We start from the raw sequence: 16,752 nt of genomic DNA, 5'->3' as shown, positions 1-16,752 counted from the left end.
CTCAGCCTCCCGAGTAGCTGCGACCACAGGCGCCTGCCACCCCGCTCGGCTAATTTTTTGTATTTTTCATAGAGACGGGGTTTCATCGTGTTAGCCAGGATGGTCTTGATCTCCTGACCTCGTGATCCCCCCGCCTCGGCCTCCCAAAGTGCTGGGATTACAGACGTGAGCCACCGCGCCCGGCCATATATCTTTTTTTAGTCTGAAAACATTGGTCTAGCAACATTGACATAATTACCTATTTGCTTTATCTTACAACATACGTATAATAGTTTCAAATTAGCAATACTGACATAGCCATAAATAATAATACTAATAAATAATAAGACCAAAAGTTAAGATTGTTATTATTCCATCCTTAAATTATATTTTACAAGGATGTATGATACGAACACTGGATTTAGAATCAAATGAAGTAATACTTTTCTTTGGTTATTAGCCTAATGACTGTAGAGTTAGGTTATTTTGATTCAGCTTTTAAATTTTAAAGATACACTTTTTGATTTAATTTTTAATTATGTATAATATTTACTTGACTCTAGAGTAGAAACTATATGACAAGATGCAGTCACAGAAATTTTGCCTGCATTTTCATCTTTTCCACCGTGTTCAGTTTATTTTTTTATAGGTAATAAGTTTTATTAGATGTTGGTTTCATTGTTTCATTTTAAAAATAAAATACCATTTTCTCCATTTCCTTACAAAAAAGATAGCGTACTACAAAAACACTTTTTTTCACTTAATATATTCTGGAGATTTTTCCATATCAATAGATTGAGATCATTCTTACTCTTTTTTACAGTTGTACAGCACTTTACTGTGTGGATGTACCATAGGTTTTTTTAACTAGTCTACTGATGGACATTTGAGTTGTTTTCAGACCATTGCCTTTACAAATAATGAATGTGATGAACTGCCTTGTGCATTTGTCAGTTTGTATTTAGGGAATGGCTTTTTAGAAGTGGAATTGCTGGGCCAGTATGGATGACATCAACATTGCTAGATCTTGTCCAGTTCTTCTAAAAGGTTGTTCCATTTTGCATACCTATCGGCAATAGACAAAAGTGCCTTACATCTGTTTTGTTGTTATTGGTGGTGGTGGTGGTGTTTTGAGACACAGTCTCGTTCTGTTGCCCAGGCTGGAGAGCAGTGGTGCAATCTCAGCTCACTGCAAATTCCACCTCCTCGGTTCAAGCAGTTCTCGTGCCTCAGCCTGCCAAGTAGCTGGGACTAGAGGTGAGCACTACAATGCCTGGCTAATTTTTGTATTTTAGTAGAGACAGGGTTTCACCATGTTGGCCAGGTTGGTCTCGAACTCCTGACCTCAGGCAATCTGCCCACCTTGGCTTCCCAAAGTGCTGGGATTACAGACGTGAGTCACTGCACCCAGTCTTACAGGCTGTTTTTATTAGTCTCCCTACTCGGGCTTGTTAAAAGGTGTCAGCTGGCCTCAGGTTCATTTTGGCTTAAACTATGTCTAACATTAAAATATAGCTAAAGAATTGAAAAGCTTCTTATGCTTTAATGCACATCAAAGCTGATTTAAATCTCTTACTGAGTAAGGCAGGATGTAAATAAGGATGGACCAATCACTTTTGTCTCTGATCAGGAAAGGAGTCTTAGAAAGTATATTCTTGTGTGTACCCTGAGGAGAGTTAAGAATTTAAATAGGCAAGGGTCCTAGAATTTAATAGAGTAGGTGGTTCAACTGAATACAGGAATATGTCTGAAAAAGTTTTATAGCCAGATTTTAAAAGACCGATATCATATTAAGTCTATATATAGATAAATGTGTATATCTATATATGTCTAAGACATATAGAAATATATATCAAAGTCTTATTATTCCATTTTGCATACCTATCGGTATGCTATATATAGTAATGTATATATAGTGTGTGTATATATGTATATATATGGTGGTATCTTAGTTTATTTGGACTGCTGTAACAAAATACCACAAACTGAGTAGCTTATAAGCAACAGAAATTATTTCTCACAGTTCTGGAGGCTGGGAAGTCCAAGATAAAGGCAGATTTGGTGTCTGATAAGAACACTTTTTCTGGTTCATAGGCATAATCTTGCTATGTCTTCACATGGTAGTTGGTGTGTGGGATCTCTCTTGGGTCTCTTTTCTAAGGGCACTAATCTCATCCAGGAGGGCTCCACTCTCATGACCTAATTGCCTTCCCCCACTTCCTAATGCCATCACTTTGGGGATGAGAGTTTCAACATATGAATTTTGGGTGGACATAAACACTCAGACTATAGTAGGGGGATAAACAGTTTTGGATAGTATGGTGGTTAAGTGGTTAAAGATTTTGAACAGGAACAAGATGGGATATTTTATCATTTGATGTCTTGGAAACTTTATTCACTTTGTCTTCACATTTTTGCTTTTGCTTTGTTCTTGCATTTTAAACTAATTCATGTATTTAACTTTTTAAAACTATTTTTACATTGTAATTTGTTCTGTGATCTTCATTTCCACAGAAATACCAGCAACGGTTTTCAGCCAACAAACTTGAAATATTTGCATCGAATTTAGTTCATTTTTCCCAACAACACTACACACTAATTTACTGTAATTTCTTGATAAAATATTGAAAGAGGAATCCATAATGGTAATGTTATGGGTGGAAGGTCTTAACTGTGAATTGTCCAGGTTCTTGGAGTGTTGAACAAAGAACAAAATACACAAAGTAACAAAAGAGGGAAACAACAAAAGACAAAGCAACAAAAGAATAGAGTAACAAAAACATAGATTCATTGTAGTGACAGTACATGCCACAGAGGAGGAATGGGCTTCAAGAAGCAGCTCAACAGTCCCGCTACTGAAATGCTCCTCGGGGTTTTTATGAAGCCAAAAGAACTTGGGCAACACCCCTACATGACCTTTGGAGGCCTCCAGTTGGTTACACCCTATGAAGGATTGGCCTACGACCAATCAGAGGCTGAAGTGGAGGCTTGGCCCGCAGTCAATCAGAGATTGAAGTGGAAACTCCTGTCTTGTTATCACAGGAGCCAGGATGGGGCCTGTATGCTGCCTAATGTTGCCATAACTATCTGCACCTGCTGTTCTTCTGCTTATGCCTTAACCCTTGGTTACCCTAAATCCCTATTCTCCTGCCTCAGTAGCTAGCACTTTCATCGTGCTTAGTATGTGTCAGGCAGTAAGTGCTATATATAGTAATTCTTTTAATCCTCACCACTACCTTATGAGATATATTCTAGTATTATCTCCACTTTACAGTGAGGAAACAGAAATAGAGAGATTAAGTCACAGGCCTAAAGCCACACAGCCCATGACTGAGCCTGGGTTTGAATGCAGGCAATCTAACTTTAAAATCCGGATTTAACTGCCATATTCTTGCCTTTCCTCGACAGCCTGAAAACCACAATCAAGAACTAATGATAATAGAGATAATTCATTGATCATATAGTATGATTCACTTAGTCTGCAATTCCAGTCTTTTTCCTGGGTGAAAAAGGACAATCCTGAATTAGGTCTTCTGGCATTTTATAAGCTTGCTAAGGATAAAATTCCTAAGCTTTCTCAAAAGGAGAGGTGAAGGAAGAGGGGGAAATTTCAGAAGCCATGAGGGTTGGGAAGAAGTAGGTGAAGAAACCCCAGGGGTCAGTTTACAAATAATATTTTAGCGGGAGTGTTGGCAGAGAGCACAGCCAGCTTTATTAAAGCATCTTGGTTGTATATTTCCCCCGACTTAAGAGTAGGTAGTGTCACAGAACAGAAGGAAAATTTGCTCGCATCATCCAAATTATAAAGTAAGGGCCGAGCGCGGTGGCTCAAGCCTGTAATCCCAGCACTTTGGGAGGCCGAGGCGGGTGGATCACGAGGTCAGGAGATCGAGACCATCCTGGCTAACATGGGGAAACCTCATCTCTACTAAAAATACAAAAAACTAGCCGGGCGTGGTGGCGGGCGCCTGTAGTCCCAGCTACTCGGAGGCTGAGGCAGGAGAATGGCGTAAACCCGGAAGGCAGAGCTTGCAGTGAGCTGAGATCGCGCCGCTGCACTCCAGCCTGGGTGACACAGCGAGACTCCGTCTTAGAAAAAAACAAAAAACAAACAAAAAAAAAACACCAATTGTAAAGTAAGTTAACAGCTGGTCGTGGTGGCTCACGCCTGTAATCCCAGCACTTTGGGAGGCCAAGGTGGGTGGATCACTTGAGGTCAGGAGTTCAAAACAAGCCTGGCCAACAGTACAACGGTACAATTTTTGTACTAAAAATACAAAAATTAGCCAGGCGTGGTGGCACACACCTGTAGTCCCAGCTACTCGGGAGGCTGAGGCGGGAGAATGGCTTGAACCTGGGAGGCAGAGCTTGCAGTGAGCCGAGATCGGGCCATTGCACTGCAGCCTGGCCGACAGAGCGAGACTCTGAGACACACACACACACACACATACACACACACACACACACACACACACGCGCGCGCACACACACACACAGTTAATACTTTTAAGGCCAAAAAAAGTTCAGGTATTGTTTTTTCTACAGGTCCTTTACATTCTATGCCGTGGACCTCCTGCCACCTAGTGCTTTTGAAGAATACTGCAGGAGGTGGGAATTAGAAGAAATCAGACTTCAGAAATCAGAAGAAATCAGAAAAATTAGACTTTTCCTTCAGAAGTCCTTGGGACAATTTACCAAGTGTGTAAAGAAGGCCCGGCCAGGCGCGATGGCTCACGCCTGTATAATCCCAGCACTTTTTAACGCCGAGGCGGGCTGATCAGCTGGAGGCTAGGATTTCGAGACCAACCTGGCCAACATGGTGAAACCCCATCTCTACTAAAACACAAAAAAATTAGCCGGGCGGGGTGGCGAGCCCCTGCAGTCCCAGTTAGTCGGAAGGCTTGAGCCCGAGAATTGCTTGAGCCCGGGAGGGGAGGTTGCACTGAACTGAGATTGCACCACCGCACTCCAGCTGAAGCCACAGAGCGAGACTCTGTCTCAAAATACTACTGTTACTACTACTACTGCTACTACTACTACTACTACTACTACTACTGCTACTACTACTACTACTAATTATAATAAAGAAGGCTAATCCCAAGTGACCCTCTCACTTTCCTCTCATATATTCCCTATTATCAGAAAGAGAAAAAAATGAGATTAATTTGTGTGGATTACCTTAGCTATGATAAATTTTTTAAAAATTTGAAGGTGTTGGAAATTTTTTATCTTTAAATGTAAGGCTTATAGCATTCTAGTGGAAATAATGGCAGTTAGGCTTTGAGGGTAGAGGTAGAGGAAATAGTACTATATAATTGTCTTTGAAATCACAAGCTGAAGGATCTGTAGTCTTTTTCCTTTACAGACCTCCTCCAGGAGTAGTAGGCAGCAACTGTGAAAGGCCTGGTTCTAAAACCTCACAGCAGTTGTTTGCAGAGTTGTCCCTCCTGTGTACTCTCAAAGCCTCGGGTACCTACCCTGCCACGGTATTTCGTTTTATACTGTCATCATTGCTTTACTCATTTTTTCTCTCGCTATAGGCATGTATACATTTCCAGGGCAGAAAGCATATCTAATTCAACTAGCAAATGGTAGATACTAAGTATATATATTAAATAAATGCTGCAGAGAAAATATGTCTGATATTACCTTGTTCTAGCTTGCAGCCCCCAAATCAAACTTAGCCTTCTTGGGAAGGGATTTTCCTAGCTGGCCGGCCATTTTCTCCAAACCTTAACCTGATCTCTTCTTAACTTGAGCTCAGGTCAGCTCTCCTGTGTTTTTTCTCCTTCCCAATCCCTTTCCACTGCCCTAAAATTCTCATATGTTGGGTATACAGAGATACTTACTGTATCTGCTTCTCTCCTCTTCAAAAACTCCCTCAGATTTTGTCCACCCTGCCCTTAAAGCTAATTATGTTGAGTGTATTTTAATCTTTGTTATAACTCAGTGTTAGGTTAACAGGAAAAGAGAAAGTCTATTTGGGGACAATTTATTCCATCCTGGTCTTGCTTCCAAACTTCAACACCTGGGATACTATGATTAAGATGTAGGTAGAAGATTGTAAAGGAATGATATCCTTTGTAAAATAAAATAATGAATTATTGAAGATTTAAGAACATAAATGTTTCTGAAAGCAAGTGTCCAGGTGAAATGAAATGCCTGAACAGGTGGCCACAGCTGTTTTGCTGAGTCTTACTTTCCTCTTGGAGTTTTGTCATGTTAATTATCTCTATCACCACTGTGCTGGCCTCTGGGAGTATACACTTCTTCCTTCCAAGCTCTAACTCCTTGGTTCTTGGTTCTCTTCAGTACTGTAGAGGCATGCTAGACTTTCCAAAAAGTCTTTACCAGTGTGAGCCAATCATTGGATTATCCAATCATAATTGTATAAATTATAGATGGAAGAAATGATGGTGGAGAAGTTATGGATGACCATTATTTTCTTCTTCAAACTTCTTTTGTATTACTGATTTACACATTATTTTATATTCATATTATGAAATGAGTGTTTATAAAATTCAAAGAGGCCGGGCATGCTGGCTCACGTGTGTAATCCCAGCACTTTGGGAGGCCAAGGCAGGTGGATCACCTGAGGTCAGGAGTTCAAGATCAGCCTGGCCAACATGGTGAAACTCCGACTCTAATAAAAATACAAAAATTAGCTGGGCATGGTGGCATACACCTGTAATCCCAGCTACTCAGGAGGCTGAGGCAGGAGAATCACTTGAATCTGGGAGGCGGAGGTTGCAGTGAGCCAAGATCATGCCACTGCACTCCAGCCTGGGTGACAGAGCAAAGCTCTGTCTCAAAAATAAATAGATAAATAAATAAATAAAACAAAATTCAAAAATAAAACAAGTAATGAAAATCCATCCAAGTATATAAATAGCAAGTTTCTGATTCTACTATGGCTAACTTGTCTACACAGCTAATTTGCTCCCAAAGCTCCTGTTACATTCCACACCTTTTTTGAGGTTCCTACCAAAGCAGCTCACCTTTTCATTTTTGAGCAATATTCCTCCTGATACCTTGCAGAAGATCTTATTGAGAAAACAGTGGATAAACTATGGAACTGATTGCTCATTTGAGGATAAAAAATCTAATGTACATCTTCAGCACATAAAGAAATTATCTAGCTACAGATGGCTTCTTACTAACTTCTTCCCCCTCAGCTACAAGAGATAGAGTAAAAGGCTGTTTTCTCCCCAGGATCAAATTAAATTTGAGGTTAAAGGAGTGTCTTAGTCCATTTGTGCTGCTATAACAAAACACCTGAGATTTGGTAATTTATAAAGAACAGAAATTTATTTCTTACAACTCTGGAAGTTGGGAAAATCAAGATGGAGATGCCAGCATCTGATGTGACTTTTCTTGATACATCATCACATAGCAGGAGGCAGAAGGGCAGAGGGGCCAAACTCACTCTCTGAAGCCCATTACTGGCTGGGCACAGTGGCTCATGCCTATAATTCCAGCACTTTGGGAGGCTGAGGCAGGAGAATTACTTCAGCCCAGGAGTTTGAGTCCAGCCTGGGAAACAGAGAGAGACCCTGTCTCCACAAAAAATTTTTTAAAAATTTTTAAAAATTAAGCGGACGTGGTGGTGCATGCCTGTAGTCCCAGCAACTTGGGAGGTTGAGATGGGAGGGTCACTTGACCCCAGCAGGTTGAGGCTGCAGTAAGCCATGATTGTGCCATGGCACTCCAGCCTGGGTGACACAGTCTCAAAAAAAAAAAAAAAAAAAAAAAAAAAAAAAAAAAAAAACCTGTCTCAAAAAAAAAGTATGAGCAAACCTGTCAAAAAAAAAAAAAAAAAAAGTCCATTTATAAGGGCAACTCATCTCACTCATGAGGGCAAAGCCCTCATGACTTAATCACCTCCCCAAAGGCCCCAGTTCTCAGTACCACCACCATAGGGATTAAGATAAATGTAAAATTTGAAAGGGACACCATCATTCAAACCATAGCAAGGAGGCTGTCCAGCTGACCAGACAGTGGAGCTTGGGCCAGTACGGTGGGATGTAGGAACCCCTGATAGTAAGATATGGAATTTAAGACCTTTATAGAAATGTCTCAATAAGATGAACTTTTAAAGCTATGCAGTTTTAGGGCAGAATAATTTGATGCTGATTTTAAATGCTAGGGCATCAACAAAGGAAAAGGAGAAAATTTAAAAATTTTAAATGTTTGGTTTGGCTGTAGTTTAGTAATATTAATTACAATCATTTTACATGAACTTCTTACCCTTTCTGCCTTATAGTACATTACAGTTGTTTTCTAATAATTAAACGTCACTGAATCATCATAAAACTCAATTTTGGGCTGGGCGTGGTGGTTCACGCCTGTAATCCCAGCACTTTGGGAGGCCAAGGCAGGCACATCACCTGAAATTGGGAGTTTGAGACCAGCATGACCAACATGGAGAAACACCGTCTCTACTAAAAATACAAAATTAGCCGGGCGTGGTGGTACATGCCTGTAATCCCAGCTACTTGGGAGACTGAGGCAGGAGCATCACTTGAACCCGGGAGTCAGAGGTTGCGGTGAGCCAAGATCGTACCATTGCACCCCAGCCTGGGCAACAAGAGCGAAACTCCATCTAAAAAACAAACACATAAACAAAACTAAATTTTTCATATGCTCAACATGTACAGCTTTTCTTTTTTTTAATTTTAATTTTATTTTTTATTCATTTATTTTTGAGACAGGTCTTGCTCTGTTGCTCGGGCTGCTCCAGTGATCTCTGCTCACTGCAACCTCTGACTCAGGCTCAAGTCATCCTCCCACCTCAGCCTCCTGCATAACTGGCACTACAGGCGACAAGTGAACACCATCACACCCGACTGATTTTTGTATTTTTAGTAGAGATGGGGTCTCCCTATGTTGCCCAGGGAACTCCTGAGTCAAGTGATCCCCTCACCTCAGCCTCCCAAAGTGCTGAGATTACAGGCATGAGCCACGTGTCCTGCCATGTATAGCTTTTTATGTGTCATAGTAGTCATCTGATTATATAGTTTGCTCATACTTTAGGAAAGAAATAGAACATGGGACTCACTCTAGTAAGCATGCCTGTGGTAGTCAGTCATCCTTTCTCTTCCTCTTTCATTGGATTAGATCTAGTGACAGTTTAAACAAACTCTAATAATTTATAAATTATTATAAACTACTTTGAAGGAATAAGATTATTTGCAGAAGTTAAAGAAGAAATGGTTTCTTTTGCTGAAGCTAGTTGAAGACTCCTTCTTAAATTTGCTTATTTGTTCTTTATGCCAGATTGTAGAAAAGGTTTTAAAATTATTTTTGCTGACCCTGTAGGTATAGTAGTGGTTTGTGGTATATTGATTAAAAATATATTCTGGTGCTGGGCGCGGAGGCTCACGCCTGTAATACCAGCACTTTGGGAGGCTGAGGAGAGTGGATTACCTGAGGTCAGGAGTTTGAGACCAGCCTGACCAACATAGTGGAACCCCGTCTCTACTCAAAATACAAAAATTAGCCAGGTGTGGTGGCTGTGCACCTGTAATCCCAGTTACTAGGGAGGCTGAGGTGGGAGAATTGCTTGAACCAGGGAGGCGGAGGCTGCAGTGAGCCAAGATGTAACCACTGCACTCCAGCTTGCGTGACAGCGAGACTCCCATCTCAAAAAAAAAAAAAATATATATATATACACACACACACACACGTGTATATATATACACACATATATGTGTATATATACACATACGTGTGTATATATATATTCTGATTATTACCTCATATCTTTAGCTCCTCACCAATAGATTATTCTGATTTCTCTAAGGGTGTTTATAGAATTACAAAGAATTTTCCATACGCTCACCTTCACATTCCGTAGATAATCTAGTTAATTCTCTTTTTTTTTTTTTTTTATCCTTTTTCTATTCACTGTTTGGTCAGCAGGGGATAATTTCTTATTTCTATCAACTAACTGCTACCATAAAAATAAACTATCTGTTCTCCTTAAGCCTCAACCTGGGGTCAAGAAGGAATACTCAATTTCCATTACACACTAAATATATCAGTGATGTGAGTTACAGCCTAAATAACTTTTTAAAATCTGCAAAGTTCATTAGTAAGAGAAAATCTGGGAGCCTTGCCTGCAAATAAAAGAGGTAGAAAAAAATTTTTTTATTAGCATGTTCAAGGTAGTCAAGATTTTAACAAACATCTTAATCCTCACAACAACCCTGTGAGGTAGGTAAGTCATTGTTTCATGATACACTAGTATTCCAAAAAAAGTGCATTTCCTAAAAGAATAAATGTGCATTAGGAATAATTTTGTTAATGACACCATTTATGTTTACTCTAATATTCATGTTATTGTATACTTCAATTCATGCAATCAGGTGTCCCCAGAAAAGTTTACTCTAAATTAACTCCTATTCAGACACACCTGGGAAACCATCTAAATAAATTCTGGGGTGAATTTTTTTTTGTAAAATAAGTTTAATATATAAACAAGACTTTTCATAGTGTTTGCTAACGTGAGGCATTCTCAGTAATGTTTCACCCATATTTATCCATTCTCGGGTAAGTTTTCTCAACATGGCATCCACCAAGCACTTTAGCAATTCAGCAGATGGCAGTGATCTGTGCTGTCATGTAGAAGTTTCTAAATATATTGCAAGTAATCTCAATCCCAAACCTGAAGTGAACTATTTATTGAAATGTAAACACTAAAATGGTGATAAATTTCAAAAAGTATTTTCCCTTGAGAATCTTTATTTTTTCCCTTAAGTTGCAAAAAGAAGAGTGACCTTAGGGTCTTTATAAAGAAACGTAATGTTCTGATACCTATAAAATCCTAATGATTTGTATTGCAAGTCAAAGCCGCATGCTATCAATCACTACTTATAAGGGAGCCAGTAGACATCCCTCCAAAAATTTAAGTATTCTTTTCTCTGTGTCAATATAAAACTTCACTAGGAAAAGAAATATTTCCAGGCACACATTTCCCCTTAAATATATAAAGTGCATTTCTATTGCTAGTCCGACACTAGTAAACATCCAGTTGCCTAATATTGTTTATAGTTGTTTTATCTGCAAAATATATTAGAGCATTTCAAACTACATTTAATTATAAGATAAACACTTAGGATAGTTATATAATTTATTTGTAACAACCTGAATTAAGCTTGGAAGCTTAGCTATCACTTAAAATCCACTGGCAGGTTTATAAAACTTTAGGAAATAGTTAAAAGTAATTTGCCATTATAAAGAAACAGTTTAAGCTCTGAAAAATTTCTCATACTTTTTAAAAATTGCTGCAGGGATACTGGGCAAATGAAACAAATAAACTAAGCCATCAATAAATTATACATTCAAATCCATACTAGATCAAATAGTGCACTTCGGATTATAGTGAGGTAGGGCAAAGAAATACAGTCAGATATATTTTGAACTGTTAAATTACATAAACTAAAATACTCTTACCTAGGTTTTACTTGAATATCCAAAAAGAAAAATTTAGAATTCAGATGACAAAGTATTTCTTGAATTCAAGGACAGAATTGTAAAAATCTTTGAGGTACATATAAATAAAAAATACAAAGGCCACAAGATACTTTTTATTTCAACATAAAATATGCTCATATAAAAATAACTCAGGAAATATAAAAAAAAAATTACAAACAGTTTTTGCATAGATCCTCTATATAAAACATTTACCTGGGGTTAAACACTGAAAATACACTGCTGAAACTAGTATAGTTGAACTATTTTCTTGGATACCAAGTATACACAAAATAAAAGCCCTTCATCTGGGGGAGCATGGGCAGGAGGGAAAACAACTTTTAGCATCAGTCTGTATTTATTTCTCTGTTGCTCGAATATAAACCAATGATGACAAGAGGAGAAACTCTGGGGGTTTATTTAACAAAATTAAATTCACATTTCTGAGCCCATCATAGTGCATCCAATGTCCACCAATCTGGAAAGCTGCAGAATAATGATGTTCCTCTTTGTTAAATAATGTGGCACCTTCCAACAAATACCTGCAAATTAAATAACATAGTATGGGAGAAAATTATAATACTTTGTTTTTAAGATAAACATTCCTTAAATTCGTAACTAAGGTACAAAAACATCGACATTGTTTGTATTATGTTCCCTGAAAAAGATATCCATCTCTATAGATCATGTAATATAATTGGAAATGTGGAAATTAAGAATTTCTTAAAAACATATTTTAACAGATGAACTTATAACCTGCATGGTTCTTTTAAAAAAGAGTAAACATATACATAAGAAAACTTTTACAGGGAAAATGTTAAAAGAACCCTTTATGTCCTGATTTGTATGCAGATATTTTTATTTATAGTGATAAGTAATATTTTATGTTTAAATGATGACCACCTGCATACTATACTATTACACACTTCTTTATTTTTTTTTTGAGATGGAGTCTCGCTCTGTCGCCCAGGTTGGAGTGCAGTGGTGATGTCTGCTCACTGCAAGCTCTGCCTCCCAGGTTCACGCCATTCTCCTGCCTCAGCCTCCTGAGTAGCTGGGACTACAGGTGCCCGCCACCACGCCTGGCTAATTTTTTGTATTTTTAGTAGAGACGAGGTTTCATCATGTTAGCCAGGCTGGTCTTGATCTCCTGACCTTGTGATCCGCCCACCTCGGCTTCCCAAAGTGCTGGGATTACAGGCTTGAGCCACCACGCCTGGCTACTACACACTTCTTTGACTTGAAATACAAATATTAGCCAGTATGTGTCAGGAATAAAATATTGTGCTATTACTCTACTATCCAGTATTATGTGTCAGGCACTATCTTAAACACTTAGTATGTGCTTATTAAATCTTTACAATAAATGCATTAGGTTGATACCATCATCTCTGTTTTATAGATAAGAAAACTGATATGTAAACTGGTTAAGTTGTTGACCCAAAGTTAACTTATAAAAGATGGGGCTAGGATTTGAATTCAATTCTGTCTATTCTACAGTCCACATACCTACCCACTATGTGCACTGCTAGTAACTGACTCCCTCTAATAAATTCTGATTCTATTCAGAATACATAAATTTAGAGGCAGATATGATCGTTTTCAACAATATCTCTTACGGGCTAGTCAAAATCATGATATAACAGGATAACTTTTTTTATTAGTTTTACAAAGAAACAACAACAAAAAACACCTACTTGTGATCAGACAAATCCAAGTAATAGGGTACATATGCCAGATCTTCAGATTTCCAATGCTGCATATTTAAGACAACAAAAGGGGGTGCCCCATGGCAGAAAACTCGTTGGGAAAATTCTCTTAAGCCACCACACCTAAAATAGAAAACAGGCATGAACATTATTACACTTGGGACAAAGTTGCCTCTCAACACTTCAGAGTTGTCTTTATGACTTTAATTTTCTTATAATTATCTATTATAGGTATAGGTAATGGTTAATATCTATAGGTATAGGGTAATTACTACCTTGTATCACCTAATAGTTCCAGAAGTTTATAAGCTGTGTTCCTTACACTAGAAATGATATGTTTAAAACTCCAGGAAATGCTAGCTATTTCTATATAAGCCAATGAAAGCATAACTCTGCAGAACTGATATGAACATTTTTATATTTCACTCTATATGCTGGTTTCAAATAATCACAGAGAAGGGAAATAATATGACTCTAATTGCTTCCTTTTGCCATTAGACTCTTTTATAAGCATGAACAAATTCTGTTCCCTCGTATTATGAGGTATTAAGTATATGGATCAGAATATAAGAAGTTGAATTATACAGTAAAATCTTGATTAACCGGAATGCTCAGGGTACAGTATTCTGATTAACAAACATTATTAACTAAACCAAATTAACCAGAAAACCATCTGTTTCAGTATTTGTTGCTACAATATATTCGTTCACTTTCTGGACTTAATAGGTAAATTAACAGAATGTATTTTTATCTTTCCTTTTGTAATTAATCAGCTATAAGATCATCGTTCTAAATATTAATTCTCATTATACAATAATGTAGTCACAGAAAATTTTAAGAGATTGGGATGAATATGTTCTGCTTCTCTCCACTTTTACTAGGTTAAGTTTTTTAGTTGTCATTTACCTCTTTCTCCTAAATGGGGAGTGTAGAAAAAAATCCAGATATTTGAGGGTCCCGATTAGCTGGGTTCCGGTTAACCAAAGTTTTACTGTACCTACTCAGCAGTGGGGGGGGGGGGGAAAGAAAAGGTATTTGCTTTGTATTCATCAATCAGCTGTAGTACCATATTCTATGTAGTGATATACTCCGTAACAAAAACACTGTAAAATGTCATAGTAAACTAGGTTAATAAGATTCATAAAGTACTTCAAGGAGCACATCTTCCTACGTTTCCTTATAAACACATACTGTCATTTTAAATGTCTATCATATACTCACCCGTGCTCTTCACAGAGTCCAATCTTGGAACAGAATAACTCATCCACAGCCAGCCTTATCAAGTTTCCATGTGGAATTTCTTGGGGAGGACTACAATAATTTTCAAATGCATGTAAGAACTGCTTCAACATTTTATATCTTAATATATTATTATAACAAATTTTACAGCTCAGTACTTTATTAGCAAAACCAATTATACCAAGTATAACCTCTATTACACATTTGGAATTTCTTGCAGATAGTAACCAGTTGAACTCAATAAACACTAATTATGAAATTTTCAAAGAAACATATTTTTGTAGAAACAATCCTGATATATCCAGTCGCTGCTACGTTAATCTGAAACATTTGTGAGAAGATTCAAAAGAGGCAATCTGGTCTCGTGGGAAGGAACTAGGACCCAGAATCAGGGGAGCAGCTGATTAGCTACCTGATTAAATGTAAGTAATAATCATTCTTGGCCTCAGGTACCTGATCTGTTAAAAAAAAAAATTTTTCTACATTATTTCAGAGGTTGCTTTAAATATAGGATTTTTTAAAAAGTAGGCAAAACCTTAAAAGTTATAGAGTATGATGAAAAATATTTTATTAAATAGTACACAATATAATATAGAATTATAAATTTGTCATTATAGTTTCAAAATATTTACAGATGAAAAGAAACTAGTTTTAAAAAAACAACATATTAGGCTGGGTGTGGTGGCTCACACCTGTAATCCCAGCACTTTGGTAAGCTGAGGTGGGTGACTCAGGAGTTTGAGACCAACCTGGGCAACATAGCAAGATCCCATCTCTACAAAAAAATACAAAAATTAGCCGGGCATGGTGGTGCACGCCCCTGGTCCCAGCTACTTGGGGGGTGCTGAGACAGGAGAATCTCTTGAACCCAGGAAGTCAACACTGCAGTAAGCTGTGATCACACCATTATACTTCAGCCTGGGAGATGGAGTGAGACCCTGTCTCAAAAAAAAAACCAAACAAACAAAACCCAAAAAAACATTAGCTGGGCATGGTGGCAAATACCTGTAGTCCCAGCTACTGGAGAGGCTGAGGTGGTGAGGCATGAGGTAGGAGGATCACTTGAGCCCGGGAGTTCAAGGCTGCAGTGAGCTATGATCACTGCAACACTTCTGAGTTGTCTTTATGTCTTGAAAATTATTTCCATTGATAGATATTTCAAATTAGCAATGCAGGAAAATAGAAAAAATATATTTCAGATAAATATAAGTTTAACAAATTAGGGTATGTGAGGTACATTTCCAAATGGGAACAATCTATCAGGCTGTTTTTCTGGACCATAGGGCCAAATACCTTTCTGCCAACAATGTGTTTGGGTCTGGTTTTCTTCCATTGGCAATTATCCCCTTTCCAGCTCATATCCCTTGGAGGCTTTCATGTTTCCCAACACTCCACTAGGGCTTGCCAATTTGGACTCTGTCCCTATCATTTACCAGGTGGGAGATCTGCCTTTTTTCTGAAAGCCAAAAAACCTCATCTGGCTCCTTGCACCTTTTCTGTTCAAAATAAAAGCTGCTTACATCCACATCTCCACGTGTAAGATGCCAAGTTCTGGCTTTCTGTCTATAATTATGTCTTGGCCATGATATGAAAGAATATTTTTAATTTTCTTGTTCATGTGGAACTAGCCCTCCTGACAAAGACCTATTGAAAGGGCGAAACATTCCAAAACAGTATAAAGCGCTCTTAAAGAGGTTAAATTTGTGACACTAAGAATCATCTATAGTCATATTAGTAAATTCAAGTAAGAGTAATGTATTTTTCATACTAATTCATTACTTTGCTACTGACAAGGTTATCAGCTGGTTTTGTAAAGTAATTATAAGATGTTTGGATGTAACCGGCTGTGACACTGTTTTCAGGGGACCTGTAGAAGAATCTTGCATTTGTGTGATTGCTTCATGCATAAGTAATTATAAAGGCTCTGTACTTTAACGAGTACTTTGGCAATACTGTCATTTGTCATCCAATGGGGACACATTCCCTGAGAAATGTATCCTTAGATGATTTCATAGTGTGTAAACACCCTAGAATGTGCTTACACAAAACTAGATTTATAACCTTTTACACACGTAGGGTATATGGTAAAGCCTATTGCTCCTAGGCTACAAATCCATACAGCGTGTTACTGTACTTAATACTGTAGGCAATTTTAACAAAATGGTCTTTGTGTACCTAAACATAGAAAGGTATACTAAATACACAGTATCCTACAAACCAGCATGGCATATGTGGTCCTCTGTTGAACCAAATGTTATTATGGGGTACACGACTACATATCTAAAGCAACATTCATTAAAAAAAAAGTATAAGTGACAAAACAGATGTTAGACCAACTTACTTTATATTAATT

The 16,752-nt window shown here is 37.9% G+C and overlaps 1 protein-coding gene across 1 annotated transcript in view; it reads right to left on the bottom strand.

Moving 5' to 3' along the window:
• Window positions 1-10,098: 10,098 nt before the first annotated feature.
• Window positions 10,099-16,752, bottom strand: part of LOC105551076 (chromosome unknown open reading frame, human C14orf28) — a 9,198-nt gene continuing 2,544 nt past the window's right edge. The window contains exons 2-4 of the mRNA XM_011996231.1: window positions 14,382-14,471; window positions 13,149-13,283; window positions 10,099-11,993 (exon numbers count right to left, since the gene is read on the bottom strand). Of these exons, the coding sequence (XP_011851621.1) occupies window positions 11,810-11,993; window positions 13,149-13,283; window positions 14,382-14,471 (409 nt within the window). The 3' untranslated portion in view covers window positions 10,099-11,809. The remainder of the gene's footprint in view (window positions 11,994-13,148; window positions 13,284-14,381; window positions 14,472-16,752) is intronic.

Source organism: Mandrillus leucophaeus, unplaced genomic scaffold, assembly GCF_000951045.1.
Source record: "Mandrillus leucophaeus isolate KB7577 unplaced genomic scaffold, Mleu.le_1.0 Scaffold505, whole genome shotgun sequence".
Taxonomy (NCBI): Eukaryota; Metazoa; Chordata; class Mammalia; order Primates; family Cercopithecidae; genus Mandrillus; species Mandrillus leucophaeus.
The sequence above is the reverse complement of the archived record's forward strand: the minus strand, read 5'-3'. Positions and strand labels throughout refer to the sequence as shown.